At 47.0% G+C, this 24,295-nt stretch overlaps 1 protein-coding gene across 2 annotated transcripts in view; it reads left to right on the forward strand.

Annotated features, from left to right (window-relative positions):
* Window positions 1-24,295, forward strand: part of MAP2K3 (mitogen-activated protein kinase kinase 3) — a 66,787-nt gene that overhangs the window by 34,243 nt on the left and 8,249 nt on the right. Inside the window, exons 1-8 of one of the 2 annotated variants that reach the window (XM_053365534.1) lie at window positions 3,563-4,256; window positions 18,064-18,096; window positions 19,452-19,521; window positions 20,420-20,468; window positions 20,910-21,023; window positions 21,404-21,523; window positions 21,926-22,042; window positions 23,694-23,745. In XM_053365534.1, coding sequence (XP_053221509.1) covers window positions 4,241-4,256; window positions 18,064-18,096; window positions 19,452-19,521; window positions 20,420-20,468; window positions 20,910-21,023; window positions 21,404-21,523; window positions 21,926-22,042; window positions 23,694-23,745 — 571 coding nt within the window. In that variant the 5' untranslated portion in view covers window positions 3,563-4,240. Of the gene's footprint in view, window positions 1-3,562; window positions 4,257-18,063; window positions 18,097-19,451; window positions 19,522-20,419; window positions 20,469-20,909; window positions 21,024-21,403; window positions 21,524-21,925; window positions 22,043-23,693; window positions 23,746-24,295 lie in introns of those variants that run through there. The other variant, XM_053365535.1, reaches the window with a different exon arrangement.

The following is a 24,295-nucleotide window of genomic DNA, read 5'->3' on the forward strand; positions in this document are numbered from 1 at the left end:
CAGGAGGCACCCTCTCCCGAAGAAGTTCCATAGCTACCCAGCTACAGTGGAACACAAACAAAACCTTTTCACCGGTGCTATTATTATATTACTGTTATTATTTGGTTTATTTTAAAAAACACACACGAGGTAGCCTTTGTTTCCGTCATCGGCTTCCCCTTCGATATCTTGGAGAGATGCACAGTGCTTCTTAAGCCAAATGCCGGGAGTTTGCAGGCCTGTGTAAGTTGAGATTCCTGCACTGCAGCGGGGTTGGACTAGATGATCTTTGGGGACCCTCCAATTCTGCAATCCCATGATTCTACGTTTGCCAAGGGCGTACACACAGAGCCTTGCAAGGGACTGAAATGTGGGTTGCCAGTGTGGCACTTGTGGGCACACAAACGTTTGCCTTCGTGCCCACAGGGTTCCATTCTCTCCGCCGCCCCCCAATCCCTGCTGAAATTGTGCTTGAATGAGGCCACCTTTAGCCAATAAAAGACTCATTTTAAAAGCCCAACCACGGTGCAGGGGCAATTTCAGTGATGCCACAGATGGGGAGATAGGGGAGTTTCGGCCCGCAGGAACTCCTCTGGTTTGCAAATGTACCCACAGGCCCTGAAAGGATGATGGCACCCTATGGACATAAACTTGTAGGCCAGACCTGCTTTGGGTGTGTACCCACTGGAGTTCTGAAACCCAGGTTTGTCCATGTAATGTGTGAAATCACACAAGGGTTGCCAAGTCTCGGAGTGTCTCCAGTGTTAGTCTTACCCCGAGAAGACCCGTTGAAATTAATGCACGTGATCTATCGATTTCAGTGGGCCCAGTCTAAGTAAAACTTAGATGCAACCCTCTGTATTTGATCTGAAGTTTCAGGGCAGGAAGGAATATCTGAGCGGAAGGTGCTAGAATTCGTGTCTAGCTACCTTCCGTTGACCAGTTTCTCTCTCTTGGCTCCACCCCATGTCCAATAGGCTCCTCCTACTGTTACTGGGGACGCGGGTGGCGCTGTGGGTTAAACCACAGAGCCTAGGACTTGCTGATCAGAAGGTTGGTGGTTCGAATCCCCGTGACGGGGTGAGCTCCCGTTGCTCGGTCCCCGCTCCTGCCAACCTAGCAGTTCAAAAGCACGTCAAAAGTGCAAGTAGATAAATAGGTACCGCTCCGGCGGGAAGGTAAGCGGTGTTTCTGTGCGCTGCTCTGGTTCTCCAGAAGCGGCTTAGTCATGCTGGCCACATGACCTGGAAGCTGAGGGACCTGGAAGCTCCCTCGGCCAGTAAAGCGAGATGAGCGCTGCAACCCCAGAGTCGGCCATGACTGGACCTAATGGTCAGGGGTCCCTTTACCCTTTACTCAAAATATTTGGGGAAACTGTTTTAGAGAGACAAAGTGTGATTGTTGGCTCGTGTATGTCTGTGTTGCAGCTGAGCACCATCTTTTTTTAAAAAAAATAATATTTATTACTTTTAAAGATTACAGAAAAGGAAAAGAAAAGGAAAAAAGAGAAAAGAGAAAAAACAAAAAAAGAAACAATACAATACAATACATAAACAATACAAAACAGAATCTAAACACATTAAACTAAACACATTAAACTAAGCTAAACAAAACCCTAACCCACCCTAACCCTAAACAAAACAAAACAAAAACCATTTAAAAACATACATCACACCTTTTCCATACTCTATCTTTCATTCCCTTGTCTCCTTGACTTCCTCTCACCTCCCTTTTTGTATTCCACTTCTATTAATTGTTTCAGCAAATCCTTTCCATCTTTCTCTATTTTCTATCATATTATAAATATCTTAACATAATTTTTAACCTTATTTTTCATTAAGACTAAAATGCTTATATATGCTTAACTCCTTATAACATTTCTGCTAAGGCCATAAAATTTCTTTCCACCATTTTTCTATCACTCATTAATTTACAGTATTTCTATATAGAAACTTTAAATTTTCCAATCTTCTTCCACCATCTCCTTTCCCTGGTTTCAGATTCTGCCAGTCCTTTCAATCAATTCCATATAGTCCATCAACCTGGAGATCTTATGTCCGAGGCTCTTAACTCTTTTCCAGGTCCCTTCTGCAGGTCTTCTTCATATTCTTTAATGCCAAACAGCTGAGCACCATCTTTGAAGGGGAAATCCCCATTTCTCTTATCCAGGAAGGAATGACTCTTTCAAATCTATTTATCATAAAGGTATCTGCTATCCACATTTTTATTACTTTTCCCCCTTCCATTCGTATTACAAGCAATTTGGCATTTATCTGATGGCTTAAGCTAAAAACAAGGGTCATCGAAGTCACTCCTGACCTAAAAATAAAAATCAGATTCTGCCTTTGTGCACAGAGGAACATTTCTAGGAAAGTGGGCAGTTTTCCGGCCGAGAAACAACAGCACATTACTCACAAACGCCCCCACCTTGAACCTGATCTCTCTAAAGTATTATTCCTCTGAGGTAACTATCTCCTCTGAAGTCGACTTTCAGATAACTCTTCCGTCTGCCTACAGTTCTTAGTAGATGCTTCTGCTGTTTCATAACTCATTTATTTCATAAGAATTATATGCCACCTGATTGTTAAAAAAAAACAAGGAAGCCTCAAAGCAGTTTTTAAAACACTAGAATTCAACATTGGCATGGTTTTTAGAAACAGTACTCAATATTATAGCTAAATAATAAAATGTTATAATTAACAACAATGCGTTTTTATTATGTGATTAGCTGCTTGGGGACTTTTTGTGCAACCAGAGTTGCCTCGGGGCAAGAAAAAGCGACTAACAAATTTAATTTCTAGTAAGTGGGATAGCCCAGTCTGTAGAGCACAAGACTCTTAATTTTAGGGTTGTGGGTTTGAGCCCCACTTTGGGCAAAAGGATTCCTGCATTGCAGCGGGTTGGGCTAGATGACCGCCTGGGTCCCTTCCAACTCTATGATCTTATTATTTCCTAAGCCTACTTTGGGTTGCACATTGGTTTGATTCAGTTACAATTTTGTACATGAATGGGGCATGCCTTTCCGTGAGCCACCAGACAGGGAGCGAAATATTGGGGTGCTGGCATGGGCGTAGCCAGGATTTATCTTGTGGGGGGCAGGTAGCCAGGATTGGGGGGTGGGAAGGGCAAGACTCAGCAATTCCGAAGGAAATGTCTCCACAACAGTTCTTTTACTTTTCTTAGAAAAATCTGCCCATCTTTCTACAGTGCAGTGCTCCCCCCTAAAAAAAAATGTTTAGGGGTACTTACTCTCATTTTCCTATTTATACTGAAATACTGCCCCTCAATGAGGCCAAACTTTAGATTCGCAACATGTTTAGGTGTATGCGTCCCTCAGGGGGAAAAAAAACACCGCTACAGTGTATACTTGTGGTTAAGTATTTTTTATTTATTTGCCTGATTGGGAGGGAGGGAGGGGCGGCAGCTGCCCATGGGTGCGGCTCGCCCCCCTTTCCGCGCTTGCAGAGAAAGGGTCCCCGGTTCGAATTCTGCGCCGGCGTTTCCAATGCAAAAAGTCTTGCTTGGGCTGCTGGATCAATCTCCTTTTTGGGCGAGCGGCAGTAGCAGCAGCAGGAGGAGGCTGCAATGAGCAGCCTCCGTGTCCCGTCCCAGAGCTGCCGTCTCCCTTCCGCCCCGATTCCCGGGAGCCGGGGCTTTTCCTCGCCCGCCCCCCGCGGGCAGCCTGGCCGCTGCCTCCCCGAGTTGGCGGCCTTCCAGTTTCCTGTTTGACGTCACGGGCCTCTCTCTTTCTCTCCTCTCTCCTGCCGCCGCTGCTCTTTTTTGCAATTTGCGCTGCGTTCCGCTTGTAATCCGAGAAGCCCCCGGAACGGGGCAACCTCAGCTGCCGCCTGGAGAGATCGCGCTGCGCTTTACTACCGCCGGGAGTTGGTTCTCCCTCCTCCCTGCTGCCTCTCTCGCGGGGTCTCTTTTTTTAGCCTGCGGGAGGAAAAGGAAAATAAAAATAAAAATCCGGATTGCTTTGACTCTGTGCAAACCTTTCCTCCCTCCCTCCACTGCTGCGGGTTTTCTGCACGCCGAGAGCACGAAGGAAGAGTGTTTTATTTTTTTTAAGGGAGCAGGAGGCGAAAAGAAGCAATTGGCGGATAAAGGTTCTAGTCCGCAAGAACTTGGGAGCATGCACCCGTGCTTTTCCGACTAGCCGCCGCTTCTTGCAGCCGACCCGGGGTTGCTTTTCTGCAGGGCGCAAAATCGCCCCTCCGAGGCGTGCCGTTCGCTGTTCTTTCACTTCTGGGAAACCAACATGGACAGAAAACAAGGTAGATGTGTTGCAACTGTCGGAAAAAGGGTGGCGGAAGGCTTAAGAGAGGTCGATTGCAATTCAGTTCGTGCTGCTCCCAAGGCTCCTTAAAATGCCCTGTGTGCAATTGCAAATTTTAATTTTTTTATTTTGCAAAGGAGGGTCTGTGCTCGGCGGAGAGTCGCAGGAAACTTGCATGCTTTTGCGGGGAGGTGCCGGGAACAGCCGGAGGAAGGGATTTGCAAGGTGGGGGGGGGTGGGGGCGGCTGAAATGTCATCCTGGTTCAATCATGAGCGTGCAAAAAAAAAAAGTTTTGCAGGGGGGGGAAGAGTTGGGTGGTGCATTTTGTGTGTGTGTGTGTGGGTCTGCGCAGAAATGCTTCCCCGTTGCACAACTTTACCCCCCCCCCCCAGCGCCGGGTTATTGTTCTGCAGAGCATTTTAACATTGCATGCTGCCTTGCAAGCCCCCCCCCGCTCCCCTTTCCAAGTTCTGATTTTAGCTTTGGCAGTTGACAGGTAACACTCTCTGGGTTTGCCTCTGCAGCTGCTGAGTTTTTACCCCCCCCCCCTTTTTCTCTTCCTTTGCACAGGCCTCTGCGACTTGGAAAGAGGACTTTTCTTAGTGAGCTGCTTTTTCCTCTCTGGTCCGCCTCCCCTCCCCCACGCCCAGTTGCAACTTCTGCAAACAAAAAGGTCACTTGGCCCTTGCAGGAGAAAGCTCTCCGGGGGTCGGCGACGGGCTGATGGGCGGCAGCTAGAGGCTCAACCCCCCCCCAAGCGCTTGCAAAGCTTGCAATGTCCATAGTTGTTTTGTGTGTGTGTGAACGACAGAGAACGTGCGCGCGCACGCACCTAAAAGCTCTCTGTTCCTAGACCAAGATGTGCTCGGTCCATTTATTTGTTCTGCAGTCTCCACTTGTTTGTGGACCTTGGGGGGGTTATAATTCTGGGGTATAAGGCGATGCACTCTGCACGTGCACAAAAGCAGTGTTTTTTTGCCTTGCCATGCATGCGTTCGCAACATGTATATATCTTTGTGTGCTCCAGGGGACCTGATGGTGCAGAAAGGCCTCTTTGGAGAGGGGTGGGAAAGAAACTCGAACTTTTGCCCCGCTCGCTCAGGACTCCGTGTACTTTCTTGCAATCTCTGCCGGATTAAGGCATGCCATCGGAACATCTCTTGATGTCTGCGGTGGTTTCGCGTTCAGCAAGTTTCCAGTTCTCGTGGCTGGCTGAAAGAAAAGTTTGGCTGTAGAAAGGAAAAGTTTGCAGACATGCACAGAATTTCTGCCGCATCTCTTGCACGGGGAGGGGCAGGGCTGGAGGCGGAAAGGCACCCTGCTTCTCAGCCTATTATCCTTCCTCTTGAGGCAACATCTGTGCAGTGCGCACCAGGCAGGAATCCTTGCAAGCAGACGTAAGAATATGCAAGCAGCTTGCTTGGATCAGTTTCAGTGGCTCCTCTAAGTCCAGCATCCTGTTCTCACAGTGGCCAGCCACAAAACCACAAGCAGGATTTGAGCCCCAGAGCGCTCTCTCTTCGCGTGGTTTCCGGCAACTGATATTCAGAAGTATTGCTGCTTCTGAGACCCACTGCTTCTTCCAGAGACAGAGTGTAGCCCAGGGGTCAGCAAACGTTTTCATCAGGGGGCCGGTCCACTGTCCTTCGGACCTTGTGGGGGGCCGGACTATATTTTTTTTTTGGGGGGGAATGAACGAATTCCTATGCCCCACAAATAACCCAGAGATGCATTTTAAATAAAAGGACACATTCTACTTGTGTAAAAACGTGCTGATTCCTGGACCGTCCGGAGGCTGGATTTAGAAGGCGATTGGGCCGAATCTGGCCCCCGGGCCTTAGTTTGCCTACCCATGGTGTAGCCAGTGATCCTCCCCCCCTAGAAAAATAGGTGCCAGTACTCGCAATGAATGGGACGCGGGTGGCGCTGTGGGTTAAACCACAGAGCCTAGGACTTGCCGATCAGAAGGTCGGCGGTTCGAATCCCCACGACGGGGTGAGCTCCCGTTGCTCAGTCCCTGCTCCTGCCAACCTAGAAGTTTGAAAGCACATCAAAGTGCAAGTAGATAAATAGGTACCGCTCCGGTGGGAAGGTAAACGGTGTTTCCATGCGCTGCTCTGGTTCGCCAGAAGCAGCTTAGTCATGCTGGCCACATGACCCGGAAGCTGTACGCCGCCGGCTCCCTTGGCCAGTAAAGCGAGATGAGCGCCGCAACCTCAGAGTCGGCCACGACTGGACCTAATGGTCAGGGGTCCCTTTACCTTTACTCGCAATGAAATTGTTATAGTAAGTGCCACACTTTTTAACAACAACAAAAAATAGGTGCCGGTACTGCATACCTTTAAGCACCCCCTGCAAAAAAATTCCACCGTGTATAGCCATCCGTGACTTGTGTAGCCATTGATAACTTTGCCCTCCATGATTGGTTTACTCCTCTTTTCAAAGCCACCCACCTCAGTGGTTTTATATATCCTGTTGTCAACACATGGGAAGGGCTTGCTGATTTGCCAAAGACCACCCATTCAGTTTGTGCAGAGGTGGGATTTAAGGCTTTCCAGGTCATCCCTTTGTGTACTTACTACGCCAGTGGTTATCTCACACAGAGGGCAGGATGGTTTGAGCATATTGCACTGATCCTGGCCCAGCTGCACTTACTTGCCAATCATTTTTCAGGCCCTTTCCCCTCCAGGGAACTCCAGGAATTGTAGGTTCTGCAAAGGGGCACTGGGAATCTCCTAACAACACCCAGAAAACCTAGCAAATGACAGCTCCCAGTATTCTTGGGGTGGCAAGTCATAACACTGAAAGTGCTATGATACTGCTTTAAAAGTATAGTGCAGATGGAGACTCGGAGGAATAAAGCCAGCTGAAGACATTGTATACCGAAATGTCTGGGCAAATAAAAGTTTTGTCAGCTTGGCACTTAGCGCGGTATTTGACGCCAGGTGTATCTCCATCTAATAGTGAACTTGGCTGGTGAGTGCCAACAGAACTGTAGCCAAGTTGGAACAGGTTACCCGTGTGCTCAGGAAATTCAAGCTTTGCTGAAGTACCCCAAAACCCTTTTGTGTTAATAATAATAATAATAATAATAATAATAATAATAATAATAATTTATTATTTATGCCCTGTGCATCTGGTTGGGCTTCCCCAGCCACTCTGGGTGGCTTCCAACAAAATACTAAAATACAGTAATTTGGTAGTTGTTGTTCTCTTGGACATCTGGTGGGAGGGTGTTCCACAGGGCGGGTGCCACTACTGAGAAGGCCCTCTGCCTGGTTCCCTGTGACTTGGCTTCTCGCAGTGAGGGAACCGCCAGAAGGCCCTTGGCGCTGGACCTCAGTGTCCAGGTAGAACGATGGGGATGGAGTAGTTAGAGTTCTGCAAACCTCCCCCCCCCAAAAAAATACAGTATTGTCCAGTGAACCCCGAAGATGCTCAGTGACTACAGAATGCTGAGCTCTCTTGGGCTAGAATGTGTGTTCTGGAAGAGATGCAGGCTGGCTATGTATGTATGTATGTATGTATGTATTTATTCCATAAAATGTATATACCTCTTGATTGTTTGGGGGACGGACCTCTAAACCCGGAACAGGAGTTCTTCAAACTGCAGCACATTGGTCTCTGTTTGCAGCATTACTATTACAGTATTTATTCTTCTTGTCTTCCAGGAGCTCAGAGTAGCCTTCTGGGTTTTTATCCCTTAAACCCATCCTGTGATTGTGGTTAGACTGGTATAGTGTGAACGGGCCAAGATCCTCCGTGAAACCTTGGTACCTGAGTAGGGATCTCTACCCAGCTCTCTTGGATGTGCATGGCTTTGGTTGATCATTTTGTGCTCCACTCTGCTCATGCGCTGAACGCACATGCGCAATTCTCTCTTGATGCGTGGTCTGCAAGGCAGGGAGAATTCCAAGCGAAACACGGTGTGTCGTCTGCTGTAGAATTGATAACCCAGAATATAACAAGAAGCTCCTTCCTGGAGCTTTGATATTGTTGGAATGATCATCTGGAAGGCTAGCAAAAATCCAGACTTGGTACCAAACAAATCAAGGATTTAGGAGAGGGCTGGTGGTTGATGCCCCAAACATACCATTAAAAAAAAAACAAAAAAACCCAGCAACCCTAATCCTCCAAGTGATTTTGGATGTGTTTATGAAGGGTTTCCGGGTGGCACTGTGGGTAAAAGCCTCAGCGCCTAGGGCTTGCCGATCGAAAGGTGGGCGGTTCGAATCCCCGCGGCGGGGTGCGCTCCCGCTGCTCGGTCCCAGCGCCTGCCAACCTAGCAGTTCGAAAGCACCCCCGGATGCAAGTAGATAAATAGGGACCGCTTACCGGCGGGAAGGTAAACGGCGTTTTCGTGTGTGGCTCTGGCTTGCCAGAGCAGCAATGTCACGCTGGCCACGTGACCCGGAAGTGTCTCCGGACAGCGCTGGCCCCCGGCCTCTTGAGTGAGATGGGCGCACAACCCTAGAGTCTGTCAAGACTGGCCCGTACGGGCAGGGGTACCTTTACCTTTACCTTTTATGAAGGGTTTCCATTAGGGGAATTGGATGAAAGCCTCAGGGTGAAAGAAAAGGTAATGCAATGGAAGTGAAATAATTTAAAAGCACGCCCCTTGGAAAACAATTGTTTTGGCAAGATATTGAGGATAGGTGAGTGTGCTGCTTGCTTGTCCACTAATAGGTCAAATGTCAACAATTGGCTTCTCTGTAATTCCTAAAGGTAAGAATGACACTGTGCAGAACAGCAGTTTTATCTTTTCGATTTTATTTACAGGGTTAGTTGGTCAACAAAAGTATGAGCAAGGACTGCTTGTTCTCTTTCCCCGTAACCGGTGTGGCGGCACATTCTTTAGCACAGCGCAGGTTCTCCTACTGGCTATAGCGGCTGTTAGCTGCGTGTATTAGGAGGAATGTGTTTTGGCTACCCATGCCAGCCAAAAAAAATGAGAGAACCCTCCCCCCCATAAACAAAGCTACACCAGAATTTGTGCATCTCTCTGTCTGGGCTGCACATTGCCAGTAATGAAGTGATTAAACTAGTTTTCTTGCTGCATTGTTAAAAGCAGCCTGCAAGTTAGGAATCTGTTTGCAAACTAACATGCAAGCCCGTGCGAGTGAACTTTGCAAGATGCGTGGAGCAGCACCAAACACATAGTGGCCTTGAGGATTTAAGGACAGCTCTCTCTGGTCCAGTGCCCTGTTTTCACAGTGGCCAAAAAGATGTCCTGTCCCAATGAAAAACCCACGAATGGGGATCTGAGTTGCAGCTTCGCTCCCCTGGGACTTGGCGATTTCCAGCAGCTGCAGTTCGAGGCAGACTCCCTCCAAAATGCATACAGCCTTAGCTTTGGTCCATTTGTCTAATACCGTATAAGAGCATCAGAATATAAGAAGAGGCTGCCATATCAGGCAGGAGCCTCGCCTAATCCAGCTTCCTGCTCTTGCAGTGCCTAAACAGATGTTTCTGGGAAGTTCGCAAGCAGGACTCTTGGGTGCAACAGCCGTCTCTTCGCTTGCAGCTGGTATACAGAGTCTTGCCGCTTCTTGCCTGTAGCACCTGAAAGCACATTAGGCAGAAAGATGGCTCCTAAGCTGTATGCATTCTCCTTGGTTAGGCGAGTGAGCGGTCCTGTTATCCTCGTACTTTACAGAACCCTTCCCTGCAAACTGGCATTTAGTTAATGTGCAATTCCTGGTTTTGGGGGGGGGGGATTTTTAGACCAGCTGGAATTCTCTTTCCTTGTCTCGTCGTTTTGGTTTGTCATCCTCCTGCTTGCTCTGACAAGTATTCGGCGAAGTGTCAGCTGAGTGTAAATCTCCTTGTGCTATTTATAGCTTTTCTTTGCCCTGTGTGTGTTTGTGCGGTGATGAAGAGGTATACAAGAGGTGGAGGGAACTGCGCTGCAGCCTTAGCAAAAGAGGCAACCCTGAAACTGTAGCCGCAGCAAACGTTGACAAGGCCTCCAAAACAGAAAGGCGGAATTTCCAGCAGAGCTTGTTGGGTTAGGAACAGGTCACCAAATGTGCATATTTTCATGCATGCTCCTGGCTTGAGGTGTTCCAGGAAGCTGGTGCGTCAGAAGGGTGGAGATTGCAATGCAACGTGAGGTTGCAACCCATCCTTTAATCTCGGAGGTGTTGCAATGGTGCCGCTGAGGAAATAAAAATGTTAACAAGGGCGCAGGCATTGAGGCGGTGGGTTTGAAGATGCTTTTCTGATTGCTGTAAACTGCAGCCTGAAGATCTGTGGAGGGGTGGGGTTGTCATCCAACCAGCACCCTACAGCATGGGTAGGCAAACCGAGGCCCGGGGGCCGGATCTCGCCCAGTCGCCTTCTAAATCCGGCCCATGGACGGTCCGGGAATCAGCGTGTTTTTACAAGAGTAGAATGTGTCCTTTTATTTAAAATGCATCTCTGGGTTATTTGTGGGGCATAGGGATTCGTTCATTTTCTTCCCCCTCCCCAAATATAGTCCAGCCCCCCACAAGGTCTGAGGGACAGTGGACTGGCCCCCTGCTGAAAAAGTTTGCTTACCCCTGCCCTACAGGGAGATTATTCTAACGTAGGACCCCTCCAGATGTGTGGAGTCTTTTTGCAAGCATTTTCTGCAACTTTTCAGTGATGTAATGATAGTTCTTTGGTGGTGGATATATATTGGACTGATATATTGGACCGTCCATGCAGTATCATTCTGCTTTATTTTTTCTGTGATGCTTCCCCAGTGTTAATACATTATTGCCATCTGGAGGGACAACCCTCAAAAAATAGTGGTATTAAAAAAATGCTGTATTTTGGTAGGAAGTTATGTGGAATGGATTAGTTGCAAACAAAGCAGTAGGTTCAATCCCAAAACATTGCAGGCACAAACAGTATTGAAAGAGGAATTGCGTATAACTGCCCTGGTTTCATCTTTTATCATTTTATTTATTATTTAAATTTATTTATTATTTAAATATAGCTTCCCACCCCCCAAAAACCCCATGCGTCTTTTAGATTTTTTAAATACTGGTTTTAATGTATGTATGTGCTCGTTTTTTGCTTAAAATATTAAAATTTTGTAAGTTGCTTTGAGTTGCTGTGGCAAAAGATGCAACTAATAATTTTATTTTTTTAAAAAAATGTTTTCATTTGGTTTTACAAATACAGAATTATAACAGTACAATACAAAATACGTATCCATGGGGTCCTATTGTCATCCTTTTTATTTCGTATTCCATGTTACATGTCTCCCATTTTGTCCGTAATATTTGCCACGTTACAGGTGTTATTGCAATCCTGCTAGTGTTTTCATCTGTTTACAGCGGTCCTTTAGATAAGATGCAGATAATAAAATAAATGAATAATAATAATAATCTGGAACTAGACTCTGGATCCTTGAAGAAGTAGGATTTACTGGCGACGTGGTACTAGCACCCCTGATTGTGGAGGAAAGGGGGCAAATTTTGGACCCAAGAATCTGGCCACCTATGAGAGACCTCTCCACTGATAGCTGTGCCCGTCTACCGATGAGCAGAACTCCCTCCCTTGTGTGTCACACTCTCGGTAGAAGTTGTGGGCTGCAGTTTGTGGACACAGCTTTCCAGCTTCCTGATCCACCACAGCTTCCACTTTGGGGAGCGGGGAGCAAGTCTCTAGGCCTCAAGGATCCGAGGATGTGCTTGAAAGTGAATGGGGGCGATGGCTGCCGGAATCCCAGAATCCCAGGGAGGCATCTGAGTAAGAACTTCTGGGTGGCAGGACTTCAGAAGCTGGCGCTGCTTCTCGTTTAACAGTTTGGGAAAGCAGAGGAGCAAAAATAGCAGACTGCTGCAGAAGTTCCTCAAGGAAAATAAGCCAATTGGCCTAATTTTATGCTGATTGTAGAATTGTGGGTTTCCTTCATGCAGGGTTTTGGATTGCCTGACCTAGAAATACGCTTCCCCCCTTCCCTCATTAGCATGGGGTCTCTCTCAGTGTTAGAAACCCGGCTATATAAACTAGGCACCAAATGGCTCCTTTAAACCGGGGATTACAGTCGCCAAAACCGAAGGTCTTAGATGCCGTTTGGGGGCCAGACGGCTCGAAAGTTCTATTTTTCAGTAACACTACTTTTTGGTTCCTGAATTTTGTTCCGATGGTGCAGATAAAATATCATGGGTTGAATTCTACAGGATTTGCTTGTGAAAACAGGCAAGATCCAAACGTCAGGTGACATTTTGGCACCTGGGCATCTTCACTTGGTTGCAAGTGGTGGATAGCCAGGTGCAAAATGCGCTTGGTAAATGTTGAACAATTCTCTCTTTTTGTCGCCTGTCTCAAATTTCTACCCCTTTGCCTTCTGCAGCATTCTAAATTCTGCAGAAGTCCCCGCGATCAGAGTTCACTAATAAACTGTTACTAGATGGGCATTTAAAAAAAATAATAAATTGGCGTCTAGTCAGAGGGCAAGATTAAGGGTTTTTACCTACTCGCTGGAAAGCAGCAGCGGGGAACATACACCCCCTCAGCTATGAAAAGATTTATAGCGCCTGACACTAGGCAGACCAGCCTTGTTGCAGTCACTCATTTTATGGGTGACGAAGGGACGGTTCACACAGTAATTCAGTCTACGGCTGAGCCCTTGGCAGTTTTCTCTCTCCCCCCCCCCCACACCTTAGCCAACCCCTCACTAACCTACATTTTAAAATCTTCCTGAATTTGGGAGGTGGGTAGTAACATGGCTGGGGAACTTTTCATGGTGGGGAGGAAGAGAAATCAATTGGAAAGCTTTTCATTTTCTAAAAGACATTATTAATAGCTGCAACACCAGTCAAACATCAGGCAGTTTTAGAGTTGCGATTAATTCGTGTGTGTGTATGGGTGCACTGCTTTTGGGATGTGTTAAAATTTACAAATGCTAATGTTTTTCCCCGGTGCCTTTGTTCCCGCCTTAAAACATCTGAAAACTCAAGAAAGTTTAGAGATAAAAACAGAAGAATACCCGGAAGTATTTCAAGGCATGGCCTATATAGTTTTCTTACCTTAAACAATGTAAGGAAACTACAGGCCATTCCTTGAAATACTTCCAGGTATTCTTATTTATTTATTCATAAATAATATTCACTTGAGTTTTCATATGTCTTAAGAACACAATGCTACTTTGCATCAAAAACTATACTACCAGGTATTTGGAGAAAATTACTTCCCAGATAAAGCTTTGCAAATTTTTTTTTAATGTAACATTAAATGTGCTTAATGGGTTTTCCCTCACCACCCATCAAATATTTTAATTCATATCTGTTTGCCTTTTGGGGTCCAGGTTACACACTTGGTTTAGGGCAAAGGAACATTTTCTGCGTTCCATTATTTTTTGCATGAAGCCACATCTCTTGGGAAGAAATTTGCACAATATGGGCGGACGGGCATGTGGAGCCCTCTGCCCCTCCCTGCCAGCTTGCAACTAGATCTCAGGGACAGGGTAGGTAAACGGGAAGACAGACTGGGCCTTTGCATGCTTCAGCTCTGCTTTTCAGGTCTTGTGGGCTGACTGCCTCTTCTCTCAAGATGAGCGATCCCAGGCTTCCTCTGAACTTTGGGGCTGGAGAAAGGTCAGGAGCCGCTGGTTGTCAAAACAGACTCATCACACCAAGTAGCTGGTTCCAGGTTTTCCAGGTTTGGGGAGCAAGTGAGCCCCAGCTTTGAAAAGGGTGACAGCTAGAACAGGCCTCCCCATGCATGCTCTGGCTGTCCGTTTGCAACGGGAAACAGGGTACAGTGGTACCTCGGTTTAAGAACAGTCCTATTTAAGAACAATTTGGTTTACAAACTCCGCAAAGCCAGAAACAGTTTGAGAACTTTACTTCGGTCTAAGAACGGAATCCAAACAGTGGAAGTGCACCAGCGGCGGGAGGCCTCATTAGGGAAAGGGCGCCTCGGTTTAAGAACAGTTTCAGTTTAAGAATGGACTTCTGGAACGGATTAAGTTTGTAAACCGAGGTACCACTGTGTGTGTGTGTGTGTGTGTGTGTGTGTGTATGTATGTATCTGAACTCTTTTTGGCCCCATCTTTGCTGAACATTTAAAGCACTATACAGTCGTTCCTTGGATCCCGAAAGCCTTGATACTCAGACGTTTTGGCTCCCAAACACCGCAAACCCAGAAGTGACTGTTCCAGTTTGCAAATGTTCTTTGGAACCCAAATGTCCGACGGAGCTTCTGCTGGGCTGCAAGAGCTTCCTGCAGCCTATCGGAAGCTGTGCTTTGGTTTCTGAACGTTTTGGAAGTTGAACGGACTTCCAGAACGGATTCCGTTCGACTTCCGAGGTATGACTGTAAAAGCACTTTAAACAGTCATGGCTTCCCCCATTTGTTAAGTGAGGTGTTAGGAGAGGACTCCCCCCCCCCCTTTAGTCTCCTCCCAGAGCTAGTTCCCGGAGTGGCTTAACTGTCGATCCCTCTTCCCAGGGAACTCTGGGAATTTCTGTTCTGTGAGGAGAACGAGGGTCTCCTAAGAACCCTCAGTACCCTTAAGAAACTACAGCTCCCATAATTCTTTGGGGGAAGACTTGGTGGTTTAAAGTGGCATGAAACGGCTTCAGATGTTTAGTGCAGATGAGGCCAGAAGCAGAACTTGAATATTGGCCGTCCACTCCTCCCCCCTACCCAAAAAGCTCTGTCTTGAAAAGTGCATGGAGGCCATTTTGTGTTTCGGAACATTTTTTCCATGTAAACCTGTCCCGAGCAGTAGAGGCCCGTTGCAGTTAATGGCTCCTCTCAGTCCTTTCACACTAGCAGAAAATAGGAGGATACGCCATCGCTGCCGCCTCCTTCATGAAGGCCGTAATGAATGGCCATTGTCCTGCTGCCTGCTGTTCCAGTCTGTCATCACTGGCGCTCTTTTGCGATGGTGTTGGACAATTTCTCTCTCCCCAGTTAACCCTTCCCACAATCTCTTTGAGTTTTGCAAGCTCCATCCTACATCTTCACGACTCCAGGAGAACCGCAGATCCAGGATGCTCTGCTGAGCCTGAGACTGTTCAGACTGTTCAGACTCGACTCTGAAACTGTGATTTTTTGCATGCTTGATTTTTTGCTGACAGAGCTATAGTTTGTGAATGGCTGTTGAAGCTGTTTTTTTCCTTTCAAACCATGGTTCAGGTGGATCATGGTTTGGTGTTGCATGTGAACTGACAAACTGTGATGTTGCTTCGGCCTCAAGAGGCTTTGGTTTGGGGGTAGGATTCGGGGACTTTTGAGGCACAGGGGAACGGAAACAATAGATGCTATGGTCTGCCTGAATATTGGGGGCACAATTTGTGGTTTGGAGCCTAGACTGTGGTTGGTAGCGCAGGAAGTTTTCTTCTACTAAGTGAGACAACTGTGCTGATTGGGAATGGCTTTCCATGCTTTCAGATGGGGGACTCTTCTCTAACTGTGCCGGGAAGTGCTATGAAATTGGGACCTTCTACATCAGGGGTCAGCAAAGTTTTTCAGCAGGGGGCCGGTCCACTGTCTCTCAGACCTTGTGGGGGGCCGGACTATATTTTGAAAACATAATAATGAATGAATTCCTATGCCCCACAAATAACCCAGAGATGCATTTTAAATAAAAGTACACATTCTACTCCTGTAAAAACATGCTGATTCCTGGACTGTCCGTGGGCCGGATTTAGAAGGTGATTGGGCCGGATCCGGCCCCCGGGCCTTAGTTTGCCTACCCATGTTCTACATGCAAGGCAGATGTTCCACTTCTTGACTACAGATTTTCCCTTTAGCTCACACCATCTGTGTTGAAGCTGCTGTTGCAATCCTGGAGCTGCAAGCCCCCCCTCTCTTTACCAGAATTATTACAAATCCTCCCTCCATTCTTTATGCAGCCTACTCCTGCAGAACTGACGTTGGGTGTGCATTTTGGAATGTGTCAGGCGAAAGCTTTCTAGCAGGGGGAGCCCAGGCGTTAATCAGACAGAGCGTCAAGGGCCATCAACAGATCTTGCCAAGGGCCAGCAAGGACTGGGCATGTCTGTGTGCCAAATTTTGACCTTGCACAGGGCGCCATAGTACCAGAGTCAGCCACTGATATTGGCCATGAAGCTCACAGGGTGACTTTGGGGGAGCTGTAATAGTTTTTGTTTTTAATGTTTTTGTTGTTGTTTATATGCCACCCATCTGACTAGCTCGCCACTCTGGGCAGCTTCCAGCAAATTATTTTTTAAAAATACAATAAGACACCAAACATTAAAAACTTCCCTATACAGTGGAAGTATTGCATACGCTTCAGGTTACACACTCCGCTAACCCAGAAATTTTGCTTCAGGATAAGAACAGAAATCTGGCTCCAGCGGCGCGATGGCAGCAGGAGGCCCCATTAGCTAAAGTGGTGCTTCAGGTTAAGAACAGTTTCAGGTTAAGTACGGACCTCCTGAACGAATTAAGTACTTAACCCGAGGTACCACTGTACAAGGGGAAGTCACTGCATCTCAGCCTAGCCTACTTCACAGGGTTGTTGTGGTGATTAATTGAGGAGGGAGGAAGAAACAAGCATGCTATCTTGACCTCTTTGCAAGAAATGAACAAGGAATAACTCAACACGCAGCAACACTGGTGCTGTTACGTGGAAATTCAGAAGAGCTCTCCTTAAGAACCCCACACTTCGTGCCCAAGCCGTTAAAGATCAAAGTTTCCCATGGAAAAGATGGGCATTTTGCACCGTCTCTCGAGTTATCCTGAGGATAGCAACGATTGCTGCTAACACCAGTTCTGGCCAGCTGGATCCAGCCTCGGAAACGTGGTGACCTGAACGATCATAACCCCCTGTGAGCGGTTGCTGCCGCCACCGCATTCTGAATGAAGAGCTTGAACGGATTCTCGAAAAAGGCGGCGTTGTCCCAAACTGGTTGCTTCATTTCCCCCCTCCAAATGCTTGGAGATGTAGTGACCTCTAGCGGTCAAGAAAGGCTTGTTTGCCCTTGGCTCCCCAAGGATAGGAACCCTGGGGAATTGAAATTCGGCACTGTGCTGTGCATCCCACAGCCCAGAGCTGGTTCGTGCTGGTTAGGAGTTAAATGGCAAAATCCAGGCCTTGTACCAAATCAGATCATTGGTTTATGTGGAAATCGTTCAATTTGGTTGTGTACGTTCTGATGTTTTGCTTCTGACTGCTTTTGCTTATGTTCATGGTTAGTACATGTGTTGTAAGGTGCCTTGAGCATGGTTTTAACTTTGGAAAGGTGGCATACAAATAAAAAGATTGATGGATTGATCATTGGTCCATCTAGCAAAGAGGGATAGCTCAGTTGGTAGAGCCCAATAATAATAATAAATTTATTCTTTATTAAATTTGTATACTGCCCCATACCTGCAAGTCTCAGGGCGGTTACAACATAAAATCACAGTAGAAAAAAATACAAAATAAATAATAAAAACAAAAACAACTCAATATCTGTATCAGGCATAGGCAAACTTGGCCCTCCAGATGTTTTGAGACTACAACTCCCATCATCCCTGACCACTGGTCCTGTTAGGTAGGGATCATGTAGCCCCAAAACATCTGGAGGGCTGAGTTTGCCTGATCTATATGCTGCCCACCTAACTGGGTTGCCCCAGACATCTGATGGGAGGGTATTCCACAGGGCAGGGGCCACTACCGAGAAGGCCCTCTGCCTGGTTCCCTGTAACCTCACTTCTTGCATGAGACTCCAAATTTCAGAGTTGTGGGTTCGAGGTCCACGTTGGGCAAAAGATTCCTGCCTTGCAGGGGGTTTAGAATTCTTTAGTACCTGGACAGCGGCTTGGCTAGAATTGGGCTCTTAGTTTGTTTTCTCTTTCTCCTTTCTCATAGATCCTAAAGGATCCTCGGAAAAGCGGAAAGGAGGTAAGGGATCACCTGAACTTTTGGAAACATTTCTTCGTCTCCACAGTGTTTTTTCTTCTCCCCACCCATGGACTGTCATGGACTGGTTAGAAGCAGAGGAATGGTGGGAGGAACCAGCTTCGGAATTCTTAAGAGAATAGAGCTCAGAGCCCAGGGATTGGTGGTGGGGCAATGATAAGTAGAGGGAGAAGACTGGGAAGAGGTGGTGTTGAAAGCTGGAAAGGTAACAGGGCTTCGTGAGATGGGAGAGTCTGTGGCAGAGAGCAGTCCAGAATCAGAGGCAGAAGCTGAAGCCAGGAGAGGAGGGAGGCCATCAAAGCAGACAGCTGAAAAAGGCTAAATTCAAGGATTCTAATTAAAGGGTTTTTAATACAAAGTTGAGACGTGGGTAGCGCTGTGGGTTAAACCACAGAGCCTAGGACTTGCTGATCAAAAGGTCGTGGTTCGAATCCCAGCGACAGGGTGAGCTCCCGTTGCTCGGTGTCTGCTCCTGCCAACCTAGCAGTTTCAAAAGCATGTCAAAGTGCAAGTAGATAAATAGGTACCGCTCCAGCGGGAAGGTAAACGGCGTTTCCGTGTGCTGCTCTGGTTTGCCAGAAGCGGCTTAGTCATGCTGGCCACATGACCCGGAAGCTGTATGCCGGCTCCCTCAGCCAGTAAAGAGAGATGAGCGCCACAACCCCAGAGTCAGCCACGACTGGACCTAATGGTCAGGGGTCCCTTTACCTTTAATATAAAGTTGCAGGTTAAAGTATAGTGACATAGGGGAAGTTTTCAACTGATTCCTTAAGGAGAAACACCCTGGTGGTTCTCCATGGAGATGTGTTCCATTGTTTTGGTGCCACTCTTGAAAAGACCTTGTCTTGCATATTGCTTGAGAGGTCATCACCTTGGAATTGATGTTTAGGACCTGGTCCTATTCTGAACATGGTACATCAAGATTTAATTGATTACATTTTGGGTGTACATTTTTTAAAATTCCCTCTCCCTTCCAAAGAGCTCAAGTTACCCCCTCTCCCTTGAAACAACCCTGTGAGGCAGGTCAGATAGTGACTTTCCCATGGTCACCCAGTCCAGCGAACATTGTGTTGGAGTGTGAATTCGAACCTGAGTCTTCTCAACCTCATTTCAGCACTGCTATGCCCCTGCTGATTCTTGCTTTATTAAAAATACCTGGGGTAGCTCAGTTGGTAGAGCATACGACTTTTAATCTCAGGGTCTTGCGTTCGAGGCCCATGTTGGGCAAAAGATTCCTGCATTGCAGGGGTTGGACTAGATGACCCTTAGGGTCCCTTCCAATTCTACAGTTCTATGAAAAAAGATGATAAGAGGGTGTGTGTCCTCTTTCTTTCCAGGGCCAAAGAAGAAACGGCCGCCCCTCTTGAGCATGCCATCAGCAAACAGGCAGTCATCCGTCCCACCAACGTAAGAACCGCTGCTTCGCTCTCTTGTAAATTCCTAATATACTGTCTGCTGTAATGCTTTTTATTATTATTTTTAATTATTGGTGCTCTGTAATGTGTTTTCAGAGGGACATGGGTGGTGCTGTGGGTTAAACCACAGAGCCTAGGACTTGCTGATCAGAAAGTCAGCGGTTCGAATCCCCACGACGGGGTGAGCTCCCGTTGCTCGGTCCCTGCTCCTGCCAACCTAGCAGTTCAAAAGCACGTCAAAGTGCAAATAGATCAATAGGTACCACTCCAGCAGGAAGGTAAATGGCGTTCTGTGCACTGCTCTGGTTCGCCAAAAGCGGCTTAGTCATGCTGGCCATATGACCCGGAAGCTGTACGCCGGCTCCCTCAGCCAATAAAGCGAGATGAGCGCTGCAACCCCAGAGTCGGCCATGACTGGCCCTAATGGTCAGGGGTCCCTTTACCTTTAATGTGTTTTTAGTGTTGTACGCCGCCCTGGGATGTTTTTGATAAAGGGCGGTTTATAAATTGAATGAATAAATAAATAAATAAATAAAAACAAATAAAGCTGGAGCTCTCCAGCTCATAGTTTGTCTACATAAGGAGAGAGGAGTCTGTGGCTCTCCTGGACTTTATCTCTCTCATAAAGCCCTGACCATTGTGCATGCTGGCTTGGGGCTGATGGGAGTTGGCGTCCAACATCACCTTTGTTAGGGGCACAGTTGCCCACTTCCACTTTAGATTCTCCTCCCCATTTATGTGCCCCTCGGTTTTGCTGGAGCCCTAGTGACTTTACTGAGTGTACCCGTTTGACACTCACCAGCAGCCAAATTGCAGAATTTCAGAAAATCGACACCAGGTGGTGAATACTGGATTGGACTTTTAAATAGAGCCTTTGTATTTCCTTGCAGACCTCCAAGAAACTTGGATTCCAGGACTTTCATTACTGTTGGTGAGAAGGTATGTTGATGCTGATGTTGTTCTGTTTTTGTTTTTTTTACTTGTTTGGCGCATGCACACCGATTAACAACATTTTTTCTCCCTGTGATGTTATCTGGATTATCAAGAATTCTTCCTTGTTCATCTTTAAATAATTGTTTGGGGTCCGGTTTTATATAGATTACAGCTCCTTCCTTTTTTTGTTACACCTGAGGTTACAAAGTCCTTTCCCAAAGAAGTCCTTTTGTTCTTCAATATTCTTCTACGTTACCTTGCTATGTGTGTTTCTCAGAGGCAAATCACATCAAGGTTTAACTTCTTTAACAACAAATTTTGTTTGTGAGAGAGATAAAGAAGGTTGCCGGCTGATGTTAGCAATACGAATATTGGCTCGATCCTAAGCTAAATGTATTATTTTGTCAATTTTTTTGTGCGTCTTTCTCTCTCTCGCCTGGTCAACAGAATTTCGAAGTAGAGGCCGACGACTTGGTGAGCATTTCAGAGTTGGGAAGAGGCGCTTACGGCGTAGTGGAGAAAGTGTATCATGCGCAGAGCGACACCACAATGGCTGTGAAGGTAAGAGCTGCAGTACTATATAAATATTTATTTGTTTGGTTTTTCAGATTAAAGTTTTACAATTACATAGCCAACATACATCATAAAAACAAGATTTCCAAAGAATCTCCTGGATGTCCCTCCTCCCCTTTGTGGGTCCTGTTGTTAGTCATTTCCTCCTGCATCTTTTATAATACAGTGGTAACTTGGTTCTCAAACTTAATCCGTTCCGGAAGTCTGTTCCAAAACCAAAGCGTTCCAAAACCAAGGTGTGCTTTCCCATAGAAAGTAATGCAAAATGGATTAATCCGTTCCAGACTTTAAAACAACCAGGGGAGGAATAGTTTTCCCAAAGCCTTGACAGTATGGTTATTTTCTTTGTCCTTTTCCACTCTCTGCAGAGAATCCGAGCCACCGTGAACTCTCAGGAACAGAAGAGGCTAGTGATGGACTTGGACATTTCCATGAGGACTGTGGACTGCTTTTACACTGTCACGTTCTATGGAGCCCTTTTCAGAGAGGTAAGTGAGCAGCAGGGAGGCCAGAGCCTCTTCATTTTTGCCGGCCACCTCAGACAGCAAGCACAACCTCTGAAGCGTTTGCTGAAAAGCAGGGGGAAGCCAACCTGGTGCCCCCCAGATGTCTTACGTATTTATTTATTTCAGGTATACAGCACAAAAAATGTAACACTTAAGTAATAACATTGGTTAAACAAATAGCGTTCTCAATAAAGCGCATTTTTGAAAAATCAAGTTCCAAAGGCATGTCTCGAAATAAAGGAGGGATGACTCCTGCCACGCCCTTCCATTGGCAGGGAGTTCCACAGGGCAGGACCTGCTAAAGGTTCAGTCCTCTGACAAAGGCCAACCAATTCATCTCTCTACCCCTTCTTCTCCTCCTCCTCTCACTCCCTTCTTTTTCAGGGTGATGTGTGGATCTGCATGGAGCTAATGGACACGTCTCTGGATAAATTTTATAAGAGGGTCCTGGAAAAGAAGAAGACGATCCCCGAAGACATACTTGGGAAAATAACCGTGTCTGTGAGTGGCACCTTCTTTCTCTGAGGAAGGTTGCTGTGGGACCCACCCTCCCATAGCAAGTGAGGCAGGGAGGGCAGTCTGCATGATTGCTAAGCACAGAATGTAGCAGCCAACACAGATGGAGAGACCCCAGCTTCTCTTTGAAATCAGGGTGGAGTCGTGCAAAACCCTTTTTATTAATTAAACTTATATATCAAGGACTGTCTCCCCAAGCTGCTTATTTCAGGCTGGTGAAGTGGCATGTGTACTCCCCCTCCTGCTGCAACAAACTCCCTTCCCTTCTTGCCTCCCAGAACCAGAAATAAAGGGGCATGAAATGGGCAGAGGGGAGGTACCTGCAGGCGCAGTCTCTGATTATTTGGAGAAGAGGGGACTTAGGCAGCTGTGGGGAAATGGGGGACCTTCAGTCTCATGGGGGCAAGACTTATTGGAGATGAGTTGCTGTGCTCATTAGGCCTGATACTCCTTTGCAGATTGTGTTTTTTGCTAATAGAGTTAACTCTAGCTTGCATAGCGTGATTTGTGAGTCGAGGGCCCGCCACCCGCTTAGAGATAAATAAGACACAGGGACACATGAATTTAAGGTTAATGGGCTAAAGAAGGCCACAACTTTATTGGTTACGGCATGTGAGTGCTATTGGCTTTATGCTTTGGATCAAACAGTCTATACATGACTCCACCCCGCTCAGCAGGGAGTCACCCGAAGGTTAACAACCAGTGGGAGGAGCTTGTTGATGCAAATACAGTGGTACCTTGGGTTACATACGCTTCAGGTTACATATGCTTCAGGTTACAGACTCCTCTAGGACCTTGGGTTAAGAACTTGGCTTCAGGATGAGAACAGAAATTGCAGGGCGGCAGCAGGAGGCCCCATTAGCTAAAGTGGTGCTTCAGGTTAAGAACAGTTTCAGGTTAAGAACGGACCTCCGGAACGAATTAAGTGCTTTACCCAAGGTACCACTGTACAACTGAAGCTTCCCCTGATGTCACCGGGGGTCGTGCCATGGCCCTAGCCACCAGCAGGGCATCGGACAGGATCCACGACCGCCGGATTCCTTTAATGGAATACCCAACAAGGGGAGGGGTAGGTGATGGCCACACCTGCCCTCCAACACACAACACATGATCCAAGGCCTAACCGCCAATACCCGAAAAGTTGTGACGGTTTGCCATGAGGAAGGTGAAAAATCAAGAGGCTGGTTCCAATTTGCCAGATGGGTAAACATTCCTACCAGGCCCCCTGGGCAACCAGGGCAACCAACCTGAGTCCATAGCAAGGGCAGACACATAAATATGATCTAAAAGGAGGGTGGGAAGGGGCACAGAATGAGAAGATGGAGCTGCCGCGGCTGCTTGAATGCGGCTAAACCCTGCCCACAAGCCAGCCCTATTGGCTGGCCTACGGGCACGGCAGCCAGGTAAGCTGATGCAGGGGGCTGAATACGCCCCCCTGCTGACGTGGGAACTGACTCCTGCTCACAACTCCTCCCCTCTGTTAGGAGGAGAGGCTTTACTGCTGGATCGCTCCAGGCACGGCAGGTCACCTGGTTGGCCAAAGCTGGTCTGCAGCTAGAATTACACCCATCTCTCTCTCTCTATCTCTCTCTCTCTCTCCCTCTCTCTCTCTCTCTCTGTCTTCCTCTTTCTCCAGATTGTCCGAGCCCTGGAGCATTTGCATAGCAAGCTGTCTGTGATTCACAGAGGTAAGCATTGGAGTTTGTGCATTACGAGGACTGAGCAGGGGGTGTAGAGCTCAAAGGCAGAGCACCTCTTGGGATGTGGAAGATCCTAAGGCATCTACAGCATCTCCTGTTGGAACGATCCTGGTTGCAGACAATATAGAAAGATTGCCTGCCCAGAACCCTGCCAAGCTGTTGCCAGTCAATATCCAGTACTGAGCTAGGTAGAGGCAGAGAACAGTCTGAGCTGATAGAAGGTGGCTTCACCATTAATCATTCCAGAGCCGCTAAAGTTAGTTTCCATTCTGCCTGACTGGACACACCTTGTCATGTTTGCATCTGTATCTTGCATATAATAATAGTTTATTATTTATACCCCACCCGTCTGGCTGGGTTTCCCCAGCCACTCTGGGTGGCTCCCAACAGAATTAATGATAATAATAACAATAAAAAATGATAAAACACCAGACATTAAAAACTTACCTAAACAGGGCTGCCTTCAGATGTCTTCTAAAAGTCAAATAGTTGTTTATTTCCTTGACATCTGATGCGTTCCACAGGGCGGGTACCACTA

The sequence above is a fragment of the Podarcis raffonei genome, chromosome 14 (genome assembly GCF_027172205.1).
Source record: "Podarcis raffonei isolate rPodRaf1 chromosome 14, rPodRaf1.pri, whole genome shotgun sequence".
Classification (NCBI taxonomy): domain Eukaryota; kingdom Metazoa; phylum Chordata; class Lepidosauria; order Squamata; family Lacertidae; genus Podarcis; species Podarcis raffonei.